Genomic DNA, 16134 nt, shown 5'->3' on the forward strand with positions numbered 1-16134 from the left:
CAGGTTTTTTGGGCCCGAAATAAAATACCGTTTCGGGTAAGTGTGATTTCGGTGTCGGTCTCCACCGAAATCCAAAATTTAAAACCATGGTTCTAACATTAAAACCTTCAAATTTCAAAGTTTTGGATTTTGAGAACATGTTCTCAGTCCAAAACTGATTATTGGACTCAAAATTAATGCCCCCAGTAATTTTAGATTTTGACAAATAATTGTTCGTCCAAAATGATTCAAAATTTCATTTTAGATTGTGACAACCAATTGTTAGTCAAAACCCCATTATTGGACAACGGTTTTAGACTAACAATCAGTTGTCAAAATCTAAAACGAAAAGGGTCTAACATAAAATTGAGTCCAACAATTAGTTTTGGAGACACAATTGGTTCTCAGAATCCAAAACAAATAGGGCCTTAACTTCAGTGTGCTCAACCCTAAACCAGGTCTAATAGATCAAGAGGCTAGGATCATCCCCTCAATAACGTCAGAACAACGGACCCCGATCATATCTTGGGCCCACATGTGGGCCTGAGAGATAATAATATTCTCCCCTTTTTTAACTTGGACAACACTCTCTAGTATGAAAGCGAAATACTAGTAGGGTGTTGTCCCGAGTTAAAAAAAAAAAGGGGCCGAATATATTTCCACTTCATAGCTAATACCAATTGAGAATGAGATTTTATATAGTGTATGCCCTTATAGTCCTATATTTTTCTAAAAGTATCAGACTATAGGATGATTCAAACCGTCCATGTGATGGGCGTAAATAGGTTGTGCCTCAAAAATCATTCATTTCCATAGGATGATCCTACTCGGCACAAAAACTTAGGGGAATTGCTAGCGTCCATCGCAAAAGGCATTTCACAGCTGGCTGGTCTGTAGCATGTCAGATCACCCACCTCGTGAATGGAGACAAAAGCTGTTGTCTTCATTTACGAGGTGGCTTGTCTAACATGCCACAGACCCCTGCGAAATGCCTTTTGTGATGGACCCTAGAAAATCCCAAAACTAAGTATACCTGTCGCTTCTTCATAAATCATAACGCATGGTTCAATTATTGTGTGTACGTCATACCATATCTTAAAGTATAAAATTCCATTTAGTTGGAGAGAAAAGGACCCTTATTTTTTCGCTCCCCTCATGGATTATACACCCCACTGTTAACGTGAAAAAAAGTGTTAAGTCTGCCCACAATACCAGTGGGGCGCATAATCCTACAGGGGGCGAAAACATCATCTCCTAGAGAAAATTGTAGTATTTTATTGTGTCGAAAGACTAAACCAAACAAAATCTACCCTCACTCGCTCCAAATCAATTTCGCATATTTTAAACTCGAAACAAAATTTCGCACAAACCGTCTTTTCATTTGTCTCATTATATTCTCTGTCTCTCTGATATTCTTCATCAATGCGATGCTTCTGATAAATGCCCTAGCTCTTGGGAGAATGACGATGACGGGAAACTTCTTTGTAGAATCAGACGATATCGTGTTTGGATCGTTTTGGTGGTTAATCTATGCAGGGATCTCATGTTTTCTTGTCCTATTCGCCGGAATCATGTCTGGATTAACCCTAGGGTTAATGTCACTCGGTCTTGTAGATCTAGAAATTCTCCAACGTAGTGGTACCTCGGCAGAGAAAAAACAGGCAGGTTTGTGCTATGATTCGTTATTTCTTTTGCATTTTGTTTCGATTCTTTTGAAATTGTTCCTTTTCTTCTTATAGATGTTTGGATACATGGATTTTATAGTTTAGGATTGTGAAATCCTGGATTTTTTAAGCTAAAACCTAGGGTTTTTAAGCTAAAATGTGGATTTTTTTTACAAGATTTAGAGAAAAGAGAAGAAGAAGAATCGAATAGGAGAAAGATGGAGAAAACGAAGATACATGGATTTTTATAGTACAGGATTGTGAAATCTTGGATTTTACAAGCTTTAATGTGGATTTTTTAAAGCTAGTATTTTGAAAGCTAAAATGTGGATTTTTTTACAAGATTCAGAAAAAAGAGGAGAAGAAGAATCGAATAGGATAAAGATGGAGAAAACAAAGATACATGGATTTTATAGTCTAGGATTGTGAAATCCTGGATTTTAGAAGCTAAAACGTAGTTTTTTTTTAGCTAAAATGTGGATTTTTTTACAAGATTGTGATAGAGCACTGTTCTATCAAAATAGAAAAAAGAGAAGAAGAAGATTCGAATAGGAGAATGATGGAGAAAACAATGAGTTAATTCTTGTTATAGCCGTTTGGATACATCGATTTTATAGTCCCGGATTGTAAAATCCTGGATTTTTTAAGCGAAAGCCTAGTTTTTTTAGCTAATGTGGATTTTTTTTTTTACAAGATTGTGATAGAACACTGTTCTATCAAAACAGAAAAAGGAGAAGAAGAAGATTCGAATAGGAGAAAGATGGAGAAAACAATGAGTTAATTCTTCTTATAGCCGTTTGGATACATGGATTTTACAGTCCAGGATTGTAAAATCCTTGATTTTACAAGCTAAAACCTAGTTTTTTTTAGCTAAAATCTGGATTTTACAAGATTGTGATAGGACATTGTTCTATCAAAACAGAAAAAAGAGAAGATGATGAATCGAATAGGAGAAAGATGGAGAAAACAATGAGTTAATTTGAGGAAACTCTGGCCTCCAATATGCTACAGCACTAAATGTGATTATTTCCTTGCTGAATGGCCATTTGGCATCTACATGCTACAGAAATTAGGGAGAGCAAAATAGGAAATAGAAAAAAGCATAATAGGAAAGGGAAAATAAGGAAACCTACTACAATAGAAATAATCTGAAGAAGGAAAGACAATCGTTACAGATTGAGTAACAGTTTGGAGAGACATCCGGCGAATTAGTCACAAAATTTCTGAAGGTACTAGATTCAAAGTATATTCAGGAGATCACATAAAGTTATGGGTAGAGAAATGGTGCTCTTAGCTTCCTTTAAAGGACCTTTTCCCCAAATTGTGCACTGTAGCAGCATAAGGATGCTTCAGTGAAAGACTATTTTGGGAGGAGGGGTGGCAGGATTCTTTGGAGACCAACATTTAGAAGGAAATTCTTTGATAGAGAATAGCAGTCAATGGTTAGCCTACTCGAGACGTTAGAAGGGTGCTACATCAGCTTGTTAGGAGTGGACAAGAGGGTTTGGATCTGGGATTCTACTGGGGTCTTCACTTTTAAATCCTTCTATCACTAGCTTGTGCCTTGTCCTGTGTATGGAAATTTCTCAATCAAATCTATTGAATCTGGGGCTTTTAATGCGTTGTTATGTTGTTGTCATTTGTTGTGAACTTAGGCCTACTACTAAGAACCAAATGAAATCCAATGTTAGAAAATCTTATCTAATTGAATATGAATTCGTACTTCAACACTTGCCATTGTGAATTTCACAACAGCCGGAGTTATCCTCATAACAAACAGGAGGGTGGCTCAATGGCTATGATTTGTGGACAAGGACATGAGTGTCGCGTGTCGACACGGACACGGTAAACCCCCAAGATTTAGAAACGGGGACATGGATAAAAGAGAAAGTAAATATAATCATAATTTGTTGATATTGATTTGTGTGTCAAGTTTCGACATGGATACGAGTTGTCTAACATAGCAATATCTAAAAATCTAGAAATGGTGACATGTACATACACATAAAATTATTGATTATTACATAAATACGTGTCCACACACCCACATTAACTCTAACACTCCTAGCAATACATTAAAAGTGTCCAAAGGAGTGTTGACACGTGTGGACACGCGTGTCGTGTCTAGTGTTGACACGTGTGGACACGGGTGTCGCGTCTGACACGGCAAGACACTTGTGTTGGCAATAAATTCAAAGTGTCTGCTAAATCATAGCTCAAAGGGTTTATGGAAATATCTCCCTTTGACAGATTCAAGCAACAGCTCAATAAGGCTCTGTTCACTTCTTTTCCCCGGAAAGGAAAGGAAAGGATTTCATTTTCCTTTCCTTTCCAGGTGACATGGCAGAAGGGAAAGGAATGAAGAGGAAAAGGCTTCGTTTTCCCTGGAAAGCCTCTTTCCGATATATTTAATCGGAAAGCAAATCTCAAGTATAAGGGAAAAAGTCAATTTCCACATCATTTTTAGCCGTTAAATAAGAAATTCTACATCTGATAATAGTTTTCCCTGGAAAATAAGTGAACACAGAAATTCTGTCTTGTCAGGGGAAAAAAAGGTTGTTTTCCAGGGAAAACAGCACCAGGGAAAAGAAGTGAACAGAGCCTAATGGAAAATTTTTATTCTTCAATCTCGTATTAGTGAATGTTCTATTGCGAAGCTCATTTGTTAGTCTATCAACTGTGTGTATCTTGTGAAACAACCAATTACTTCAAAAGCTTAAGCTATTGGAGGTGGCGTTATTTAATCTTTTATACTTTAACACTCCCCCTCACGTGTGGCCCCTCTTTTTAGGTTGGCCTACAGAGGTGGCACATGTGACCCCTCTTTTGGGTTGGCCATTACATGTGGATTTCTAATATCAAAGTGTTTTGAACTCGGGACCTTTTGCTCTGATACCATGTTAAACAACCAATTCCTCCAAAAGCTTAAGCTATTGGAGGTGGCGTTATTTAATCTTTTATACTTTAGTTTTAACAGATCTCATGAAGCTCGTAACTTTGTCTTTGATTATTTTTTGCATTTCTCATTCCTTCAGTCCATTTATGTTTTGCAGCTGCTATCCTTCCAGTGGTTCAAAAGCAGCACCAACTTCTTGTTACTCTCCTCCTATGCAATGCTTGTGCCATGGAGGTATGTTCTTATTGAAGTTCTGCTTTATCCGTAATAGTTTTCCTTTGATTTATTAATATGACGTATGTTATTCCTGATAAAAAAAAAAGTGCTGTTGTATTTGTGTGCATATCACTCTCCCTCCCTTTTCATCTTGTTTATATTTTCATAATCCAGTAATCATATCTTGGAAACATAATTTTATTGGTTAGTGGTTCATATCTTTCTTGAACTTTGTATTGGTTCAATATAATTGTAATTCCTGTGTGTGGGAGATATCTAATATTCAGTGTACATTTTGGCAAGCTTATGTGCTTTTTCACTATTTTCTAGTGGAGGTTGCTTTATGTGAATGGAACATGTGTTCATAACATGGGCATTGAGAAACATACTGATAAAAAAAAATTTAGCTACTTAATGGTTGTATTATGTGGGCATTGAGATACAATAAACTAAGATAAGTATTGAGGTCTAGAATGGGTAGGAAAAGATTACCTTAAACAGGAGCTGGGCTGGATAGAAATGGATGCGCAGACCTGCATAGTTCGAAGTCCTCATGTCAATATCTTCAAGTCACATTGTTATTCAACCTTCTTCAATGATCAAAATCCTTCTCTGATGAAGGCATCTCTTCTGTCTGTCCCACCTTTTCTGTACTAGATATATTTTTTGGCATTATTATCTGTTGTTCACTGGAGGGCTTGGTCATGTTGTATTTCATTTTTTTCTCCTTGCTGTTTGCCACAGGTTTTCTCTCTGATATGTATCTTGCTTTAGGGGACAACTTGTTCCCTTGGTTGTAACTTTGTGTTGCATTGGAATAAAATTTGTTCTTTGGCAGTATTTCATCCATCTTCTGGCATGTGGCAAGGTAATTATGCTAAAGCTCTTTCCAGGTAGATCTGTCCGAGGGAAGTTATCCTGAGATTTCCCTTTCTTGAGAGTTGAGAGTAGCTTGTTGGGATGCCTTCAAGCTTTGATTCTGCTTCTTTTTACATATTTCAATAAGCACTGCTAGTCTGAATTTATCTCATACCATGCTTTCTTGAAAGTTGATGATTCATAATGGCTTTGGAACAATCACTTTGTGCTAGATAAGAATTTAAGATGGTGACAGTGTTTGTCTTCAGTAAAAGTACATATCCTTATAAACTCCACCGTAACAAATTTGCTAAATCATTAGCACATCTTGGCTCTTTTTCACACATTCTTTTTATTGATTTTCTTGTTTTAGAAAAAGAAACAATGACCGTCTCTCTGACCTCCTTCCTAAGCCACCACTAGATTTTCTTTTCCTTTGGTTTGCATGGTAAGGAGAAGCAACATCTACTGCACTCAATTTGGGCCTTGCTGTCACTTGTGGGCCTGCCTGTTGCCCAGTACGAAACTTCACCTGAAAGAAATCTTGAAAAGACGACAACGACTAAAAGGCGAAGAGATCTTGGGCCTTGGACTCATTGTGTGCCACAGGGCCAAAATATTTATGGGCCACATTAGTATGCTAATAAGCCGACGGAGTTGACCCAATGGAGCTCGCAACCTGATGGACCCAGAGAGAGGGTGAAGCACCAAGAATATTGCTGGGTGACGTATTGCCTGTTTAAACCTTGAGTTTGGTCTTCTTACTTCATCAATGACCTTCTTTGGCAAATGGGCCTTAAGCATTAGGCATGGAGACCATTCATTAACAAGCGAATCTTTCCTAGGCCCTAGCCTCTTCTTTATTGCTCCCTATTTTAGTCTTCAAATAGAAATTAAATGATCTAAAATTATTAATTGATTTATTGTAGTTTCTTTGTATATTAATTTTTCACTTTTTATTACCTTTTAAAAAAAATAATTGTTCACTTTTTATTGTTATTTCTTTTGTTCCTATGTTAGTTCCTGTTAACTTCTTGCTGATGGTGGCATGGTTTGACTACTTCTACCTGCAGGCCCTTCCCATTTGTCTGGATAAGATTTTCCATCCAATTCTTGCTGTTATCATGTCCGTGACATTTGTTTTGGCTTTTGGAGAGGTAATTGTGTTTGGAAACTGTTATGCTTAACTAAAGTTTGGAGTGTTGTGTGATTTTACTTAAACTCTGGAAGTTAATTAATTGTTTCCTTACCATGTTTCAGGTTATTCCACAAGCCATTTGTACAAGATATGGACTTGCTGTGGGTGCAAATTTTGTTTGGCTTGTGCGAATTTTGATGATAGTTTGTTATCCAATAGCTTATCCTATTGGGAAGGTATCATACCATAAATTGCTAAGGGTTTAATTATCTCTGAGGAAGCTATACACTGTCATTCTGCATACTGGATTGATTGTAGGAAACTTCAGTAAACCATATAATATAACTTCTCTTGTATATGATAGAAAACTTGTTTCTACATTTGATAGAACAAAAAATTTTCTGGTTTATAATGTTGTGATTTTCTCTCTAATTCAATAACTTGAATAACATCTTAAAACTTATTAGACAAGAAATATTGAATACAGTGAAGACATTTAAAATCTATTAGGTAAACTTCTATTGAAATTTCTTTGTAATCTATTGACTCAGCATAATAAATATAATGTAGTTCCACACCAGTTAAGGTGATGGGACCCACATATATCCTTCCTACCATACAAAATATGGAATATGGCTTATTTCATGATTTTAAGAAAATTTTCTCTTAAAATTCATTTGTTTTCTTCTTGTGGGCATAACTTGTTACTCAAGCATCCATTTCAAGCCCATGAATACTTGTTCCAAGGAGTTTTATTGAGATCTAAGTTCTTTGTCTCTGCAATTTTCACCAAATTCCATCATTTTTAACCTCAAAATGGGTCCAATCCAAAGCTTGGTGACGGAAATTCTCCCTATGTTATCTCAAAATTCCTAGAAAGTAGGAAGGAATTCTTTCCTTCTTTTTTCTACACAAATCCCCTTGTACGACCAAAACAAAAAGGGCACTGTGATGGCTGGTTTTAATGCCACCCAAGTCATGATGCGGTAATGGAGGTGGGGATGTTCTTTTAACTCCACCCAAAGTGACGGTGTGGCAATGGGCGAGCTGATTTTTAGCCACCTAGGGCATTGTTTAAGAAGTTACACGAGGCACTTGGAAATAGGGCATACCATAGAAGCATGTCAAGTAATTCCCTATTCATCTAACACACTCAGACAATTTTGCTCTTGACCTTGGTGTATGTAGATGAAATTATGGCCACAGGTAGTGATAGACTTAAATATAGAAGCTGAAAAATAACTTTAAAGGGGATTTTGATGTGAAACATCTGGGTGAAATCTGCACTTTTTCCATGGTGTTGATATTAAAAGGACTTAAGGAGGAATTCTATTGTCACGGAAAAAATATCTGTTGTAGATCTCAATAGAGGCACTTGGAAATAGGGCATACCATCTAACACAGTGACGGTGTGGCAATGGGCGAGCTGATTTTTGCCACCTAGGGCATTGTTTAAGAAGTTACATGAGGCACTTGGAAATAGAGCATACCATAGAAGCATGTCAAGTATTTCCCTATTCATCTAAGACACTCAGACAATTTTGCTCTTGGTCTTGGTGTATGTAGATGACATTAGGGCCACAGGTAGTGATAGACTTAAATATAGAAGCTGAGAAATAACTTTAAAGGGGATTTTGATGCGAAACATCTGGGTGAAATCTGCACTTTTTCCATGGTGTTGAGATTAAAAGGACTTAAGGAGGAATTCTATGGTCACGGAAAAAATATCTGTTGTAGATCTCAATAGATTTCACATGTTGAATTGTAAAATTGTTAGTACCTCGACAATTTACAGTAGGAAGATCGATGGAAAGGATGGTGAGAAATTCACAGATCCTCATACTTATCACAACTTGTTAGAGGGCCTGGAGGCTCTAGTATCTTACATTTCCTACACCGAACATCACCTATGCAGTTATTCAGGCTTGTTAGTATCTTCACGATCCGAGAGATGGGCCCTTGTAGGCAGAAAATGAATTATGAGATATAGTTGAGGCACATTATACTATGATCCATTTTACAAAACTCTTCAAACCAAGAAATCCTGTGTAAGGATACTGAATAGGCAGATTATCTCATGGTTTTGCATCCTAGTAAACGTCTGCTTAGTCTGTTGGAGTAGTAAAAAATAGTGAATTATGACCCGATACAATGCAGAGTTAGGCTAATGTGGTTATGGCATTCACCACAGAACTCACATGGTTGAGATAAGTCCTACATGAGCTTCATTGAGGACTAACTTTCATACTTTTTTTTTGACAATCGAAGTGCTATTATTTTATCTCAAATAATGTTTTGTATGGTAAGACAACACATTGTGATCTGTGCTCCCTTTGTTCAAGAGAAAGTTGAGAATGGTGAAATTCTTTCCTTGTATCTACTAGAGATTAAGCTGCAGAATTTTTTACGAAGGGGCTAATCACAGATCACCACCTAGACTTGGTAGGCGAGTTGACATGTTCCATGGAACGCATCAGCTTGAGTGGGAGTTTTGTATTTCGCTTGGTCAAAAAACCCTCATTAAGGGTGTTTTGGTCATTGTGTTTTTTTATAAGATATTTTGTATCATATGTTGAGTTATGGAGAAAAAAGTTTCATCTCTCTCTCTCTCTCTCTCTCTCTCTTACAAAAAGTTTCATCTCTCTTTCCATACGAAATTCTTCACGTTGACTCCCACAACCTCAGTATTAGAATTAAAGACATTTTAAAAACTAACAAGTTGTGCGTGCCTGATATTCATGCACCAGCTTGTGTGAGCCATGGAAAGGTTATTTTATCATTACGTGATTTACATTGTACTTACATGGTTACATTATGGAGTCTTTTCAGTGTCACTATTTTCTATCATATTTGTAATAAACGTTAGCATAAAGAGTTAGATCAAGGGGGTTATCCATTTTCTCTCAAAACCATTTACCAACAGCTGGTTCTTATAATGCAACTCTTAAAATAGTTGTTTCCAAACACCTTAATGATGCCTAAATAGAAAATAGAAGGCTTTTGTGTAATTATTCTGATAAGTAGTTTTACTTCAAGGCCTTACTCTTTGCCTTGTATAGTTGTATGTTTTGATTATACCGCAATGAGACAAAAATGTATTTTAAACTTCTCTCCAAACTGTTATTATCTAATTTTTTCTCCTTGCTTCATATCTAGATCATGGTTTTAAATTTCGACCAAAATCCAAAATTTCGGAATTCGGTCAAAACCGAAATCGGGTATTTTACCAAAAACAGTACTTTTTTCGGCAGAAATTTCGGCCTGAAATTTCGTTTTTCCGAAATTTCGTCCGAAAATCAAGTAAATTCCGCCCAAAAATCTCAATTTTAATAATTAAATAATATTTTCCTGAAATTTCGGTAAGTTCGGCCGAAATTCAGTACGTAATTGAATAATCTTTTTATGGTTACCGGATTTTGGCCCGAATTTAAAACCACGATCTAGATACTCTTTGATGAAGTTGTTTTTCTATAAGTTTCTGAATGGAGTTACTTTTTTTTTTAAAAGCTTCTCTGCATGATATGCATTTAATCTTGCCTTGTACAGATTCGTATCTTTCTAAAGATTGCATAAACTGAAATGATGGGTCACTTGTTTATTTTCATATTGCCTTGTTTAGAATTGTTGCTTAATGTTTTAATGTTAATCTCAATTCTCACAGTTAAACAGATCTCAATGTAGGAACAGAGTCATATCTAACTTGTTGAAGTGATTTCAGCTTCTAGACTGTGTGCTGGGACATAATGAATCTGCATTATTTAGGCGGGCTCAGTTAAAAGCCCTTGTATCTATCCACAGCATGGAGGTAGGCCTACTTTAAAATGGAATCTATGTGTTTTTTGAACTATAAATAGGTACTTAGTTTACATATCATCATGGGCTAGTGGCAGCAAAAATGTATCAATATTCTCTTATTTTGACCATTAGCATTTCATAATTTCATTATTTTTTTCATTTTAGGCGGGTAAGGGTGGTGAACTCACCCATGACGAGACAACAATTATCAGTGGAGCACTTGATTTGACTGAAAAGGTACAGTTTCTAGTGAAACCAATGCATTTCAAAGGCTGCATTTTAATTGTTTATTTACATGCATTTCATTCACAAATATTTCAAAGTTCAGCCATGATCTATCATCTATCTTGAATGTTGAAGCTCTAAAATTAACTCTATAATCACGAACGACATTATGCAAGTAGTCTGGGTGTAAAACAAACAGAATGGTGCATAACTATATGAGGGGGACCATCCCAAGGTTCAAATTTTAATTTTTAGGTGTCTTTTAAGTCTCTTAAGTTATAAGAGGCGAACCATGGTCTTTTTCAACCAATATCACTTTGTTTCTTTAAGTTGTAGGTGTTTAAAATGGGCCCCAAGTGTATTATAAGAAATCTTAATTGACAGGGGTACTTAAGTCATTTATCTTATTAATTCACTTCAGTTGCGACCATAGGGGTCCACATGACATAATGTGAATCATGGCACTTAAGTGATTATTATGACCAACATTGCAACATAAGAGAGGCCTTATATTTATGAGACTTGCAGTGAATTAGTTTATTTGTTTATCTAGGAGTCTTAGTTGGTTTGTGAGTCCTAGGTGAGGTCTATTTTAATAAGGAAAGTCTGGAAAGAGTCAAGTTCATAGAGTTCATAGGAGTCCTGGGTAGGAGTACCACTTAATTTGCGTGAGTTTTAGCCTTTTAGGAGTCCTAATTCTACCATAATCTTGACTTTCGTGAGAAGCACTATATATATTGAGAGAGAAATTATATGGTGTCCGAGCGGACATGCTCTTGTTCATTGGTATGATGGAAGTACCACCCTTGATATTTGATCCAACAGCAGCCTCTTGAAAACTGTGCTGCTATCGGATCAAATATCAAGGGCGGAACCTTGAACACAAGTATGTCTGTCCACTCACTGTATAAAATCTCATATATATGGCCTTATTTCTCATTATGGAAGATGAATAATATTGGTTTTTTTTTTCTTTTTTTTTCCATTTTGGCTTTGGGACGGTGTAATGCCTTGCCGAGGGTATGATGCCTTAGATCCTATGGTGTGATGCCTAGGAGACCCCTGATATGATGTCAGGTCTTTTTCTATCCCTAAACGTTTCCCTTTTCGTCTCTTCTTCTCTCCTCCATTATTTTTTATTTTTCTTTATTTTCAAAGCCACCCCTGATATGATATCAGGTCATTTTCTTGATCCCTGATATGTGTAAATGCTGATTTGGTGTGGTCATGTTTGAGGCTTTCTTGCCGATCTAAATGTAGGTTTTGGAAGTGGTACGAGGACTCGCTGGCGGCTGGCCTCATTTAGTACTGGGACTTGAGAATACTTATTCACAAATAAAAGTGGGAAATGGACTTTGGGCTATGTACTGATATATATGTCTGTGTTAGACACGGCGACCCTGAAAAACTGCTGAAAAATTCATACAGTTATATGAATACTGGAAGATGTTGATATATAAATAATTTTTCAAGAAAGTATAAAATACATTACTTAAAGGAAGATGATATTTTCACTCCCCCTGCATTATGCGCACGCTCCCCTTATAACGTGATTTGACATGAAAAGTGGGCAACTTTATCGCTTTTTGACGTCAAATCACGTTATAAGGGGGGCGCATGCGTAATGCAGGGGGGGTGAAAATGTCATCACCCCACTTAAAACATGCCTACAAAACAGGAGTATATCAAAATTGTATAATTAGTGAACAAATGTTTTTGTAAGGGAAATGATATATTCACCCCTTTTTACTTGGGACAGCTGTATTTACACTACAGGGTAATGCACAAGATGGACAAATATATCACATCCCTTCTGTAAAGCAACAAAAAAGTACATTTAAGATTTTCCTAATAGCTTTATTGTCAAGGCAGCAATTGAAACTGTTTTCCCTGCTCTTTATCTTATTGCATGAAAAGTTTTTCTATTTGCATTCTGGAGGTTTCCTTAAGTTCTATTGTCAGGATATTTCAACCTCGGTTAAACTGGTTGATCCATACAAGAAAATTTTCCTCCAAGTGTGCTTAGTTTCTGACTCAAAATGTGGTAGGCATTGCCCCATAAATGGGTTTGCGTTATTAGTTATATATTTATTGCAGTTCTCATTATCAACACATTGCTTAGCTGGGATTCTAAGCATCAATTTTTGTGTTATGGGATTGATATATTATTCTGAAAATCATGGCTTTTTCAACAGACTGCTGAGGAGGCTATGACACCTATTGAGTCAACGTTTTCATTAGATGTCAATTCCAAATTGGACTGGTGAGTTTTGCCCCTTAGGGGTATGTTTTCGACTTTTCGCCATCATGTTGTAGCTTGATTCATGTTAGTGGAACAGTGGTGAAGACAGCTACTATATTTCTCCTTTCACATATTATTGTTTTTCATAGTCTTTTAGTAACCAATACCCTTTGAGCTGTTGCGGCAGTGCTCATAGCAACCTTTTACATCCAATCGGCCTGATTAATCTAAATAGTTGTGCTTTTTATTAGTTGATAAGTGATCGAGACAAGTATATGAGTTGGTGATTTTCTGATATCCAGGGAAGCAATTGGAAAAATTCTTGCTCGGGGCCACAGCCGAGTGCCTGTCTATGCTGGAAATCCAAAAAATATAATTGGCCTTCTACTGGTGAGTCAGTAGAATATAAAGCACATTTAGGGGACCCATATTTTTAGTATATATTGTTTGGTATCAGAAATTTGTCGATTCTAGAATATTGCCTTTCTTTGAACCCTTTTAATTCAGAACATTATTAATTTGAATTAGGTGAAAAGTCTTCTCACAGTACGTGCTGAGACGGAGACCCCAGTCAGTGCTGTATCCATCAGAAGAATTCCACGGTGTGCTCATTCGACCATTTTATTTTTTTCAACTTATTCATAAATACTATGTTAATATCGGGAATATTACCAGGGTTCCAGCAGACATGCCTCTCTATGATATATTGAATGAATTTCAAAAAGGAAGCAGTCATATGGCAGCTGTGGTGAAGGCTAAAGGGAAAAATAAGAACTCTCCACGTGTTGGTGATGGGGAAAAATATGAAGAAAACACATTACCTGGCACGGATTCCACATTAACCACTCCTTTACTACATACACAGAATGAAAAATCGGAAAGCACTATTGTTGACATTGATAACAGGCATTTCAATATAAATAAGCCAAACTCATTGCAACAAAATGATTCAACAACCAATGTGGTGACTCGTTCAACGGAAGATATTGAAGATGGGGAGGTGATTGGTATCATCACCCTTGAGGATGTATTTGAAGAACTCCTGCAAGTAAGCCATACAATGCTCCCATTCCTTATTTTTAAGTTTTATTGAATTTATTTTTATTTGTGTTGGGATTCATAGTCCTAATGTTTATAGTTGATGATTGCTTTGTGTGAGATGACCGAAAACCATCTAATATGTTCTGAGATAAACTTCCAATTTGTTTTATGGATTGCTTAGCTTCTCAGTCATGTATCGGTTCCTTCACAATGCAGGAGGAGATTGTAGATGAGACAGATGAATATGTTGATGTACATAAAAGGTAGGATGAGAAGGAAATTACCTTGCATAATATTTTTTTACAAGGGTACCATTATATTGCCTCAGTACATATGCATTACAAAATAGATGATAACATCTTATGGTTCATGCAGGATACGTGTGGCTGCCGCCGCTGCTGCTTCATCTATGGCAAGGGCTCCATCAATTCGAAGGTTAACCGGTCATAAGGTAGTGGTATGCTGTTTCATTTTTGTTGTTTATTTCCTTTTGTAGATCATCAGCCTAATCTTAACTGAAAGGACGATACTTGGCTTACATCCAAATATTGGCTTTCTAAGTTAAGATGAGATCAAGGCACCCAAATTTTGACCGTTATGGTTAAAAACTTAAAATTATCTAAGATGCTACATGTTTGGGACATAGCACTCAATTGCCCACTGAATTTATGGACTAAGGTTTGCAAGAAGTTATGATTAGGTTCAATTGAGGGTGATTGGATTGCTTATTGTTTGTAGCAAAGAAAGTATGATTTATGTTTGAATACAACTCACTCGTATTCTAGCTGTGGTTGAAGCTTCTTTGTTTTTTGTTTTCTTCAGGGAGCCCACAATCGGCAAGGCCAACAGCCAAATGCCGTCCCAAAAAAATCCGCAGATGAAGATTCGAATTCAACAAAAATTCAAGCGAATCCCGTGGAACCTCTTCTTGGAACCAAGAGATGAAAAGAATGAAACAGTAAGGTAAATTATCATTCATGGGGTAGTGTCTCAAAAGAAAGCCTGCCCCATGGTTCTCTCTCCCAGTAATTTGTTGTAATTTTGTTGAGAATATGAGTAACTTGGCCACAAATAAGTTGGTAATGAAAATGTAGCATGTGCTATATATCTACCAAAATAGGTAGGGTGTTATGATTGTTGAGGGACATGACCAGCCAATTGAGTCTTAGGCATGTAGTAAATTTATGGTTAGTTTTGTAGCTGTGTGGCATGTTTTGTCTCCACTATTATTCATTGAAACAAAAATCAAGCTAGTACAGTATATGGCAGAAACACACACCCTCACCCAGTTATGACTGAGTTGAGTCAATCTGGGCGAGTCCCGAGTCTACCAGCCAGGTCTTTAAACTATGGATACATGGATCTTGTTAGAACTTAGAACCTTGCAGTGCTTAAATGTGTTGGGTCTGTGCCTTCCTACATTGCCATGGATTCTTTGCATACTGTGCTGAAATGATTTTTAAAATGAATCCAAAGGGGGATTCATACTTCCTAAAATGATTGTTAATGAAACTAATAGTAAAAGAAAAATTTTGGAGAATAAAATCGAAAAGTCATTTAACATGGCTTCTGACGATGAGATTAACACAATATTATAAACGCTAATGGCTAAATTATTCTTAAAAAACTTAGAATGGATGCCATGGATTAAACGGCTAAGATCAGCATGAAGGAACTTGCATGATCAAATCCGTTGATCCGGACAACCGTAAGTCCGGTAAGATGCCCTTGAAAACACCTTTATTGGATGATCTTGGCCCTTGATTGATCAAGACTAGACTGCCTCTTGATGTTCTAAAAGATCAACGGTTTTGATTTGGATTTGGATTTGGATTTGAGTTTTGAATACAAAATGAATAGATCCGGCAGCTCATGTTGAGGGAGACAGAGAGGGAAAGGGGTACTTCCTACTGGAGGGGAGAGGTTGATGAGAGAAGAAGGTGAAAGAAACTGCCAGATTTGTGGATTTCCAATTGCTTATTTCCACAGCTTATTTGGAAATTTGATTTTTTTCACCGTCAACCGCTAATTTGGAAATTCAAGAATTTGGTCCGATCCAAATCACAACACAAAAAGGGCT

General features: G+C 36.7%; 1 protein-coding gene across 2 annotated transcripts; it reads left to right on the forward strand.

Moving 5' to 3' along the window:
• The first annotated feature begins 1348 nt into the window (after positions 1-1348).
• On the forward strand, positions 1349-15253 carry LOC143864189 (DUF21 domain-containing protein At4g14240-like). Of its 2 annotated transcripts, none has more exons than XM_077375109.1 (13): positions 1349-1644; positions 4697-4773; positions 6687-6770; positions 6874-6987; positions 10470-10556; positions 10712-10783; positions 12967-13034; positions 13316-13403; positions 13542-13615; positions 13689-14061; positions 14271-14317; positions 14430-14511; positions 14877-15253. In XM_077375109.1, exons 1-13 carry the CDS (start codon positions 1407-1409, stop codon positions 14997-14999), a joined length of 1527 nt encoding a protein of 508 aa, XP_077231224.1. In that variant the 5' UTR covers positions 1349-1406; the 3' UTR covers positions 15000-15253. The 2 variants fall into 2 exon arrangements, with proteins under 2 accessions (XP_077231224.1, XP_077231300.1); XM_077375185.1 differs by having other exon boundaries at positions 1350-1644; positions 14430-14505.
• The last annotated feature ends 881 nt before the right edge of the window (positions 15254-16134 follow it).

This window comes from Tasmannia lanceolata, unplaced genomic scaffold (genome assembly GCF_043159265.1).
Source record: "Tasmannia lanceolata isolate RefF3 unplaced genomic scaffold, GAP_Taslan_0.1 ptg000002l, whole genome shotgun sequence".
NCBI lineage: Eukaryota > Viridiplantae > Streptophyta > Magnoliopsida > Canellales > Winteraceae > Tasmannia > Tasmannia lanceolata.

Coding starts and splice junctions, on each gene's coding strand:
- LOC143864189 (XM_077375109.1), top strand. CDS start 1,407: ATGCTTCTGATAAATGCCCTAGCTCTTGGGAGAATGACGATGACGGGA. Junction 6,771..6,873: donor TTGTTTTGGCTTTTGGAGAG/GTAATTGTGTTT, acceptor ACCATGTTTCAG/GTTATTCCACAAGCCATTTG. Junction 13,035..13,315: donor GTCAATTCCAAATTGGACTG/GTGAGTTTTGCC, acceptor TCTGATATCCAG/GGAAGCAATTGGAAAAATTC.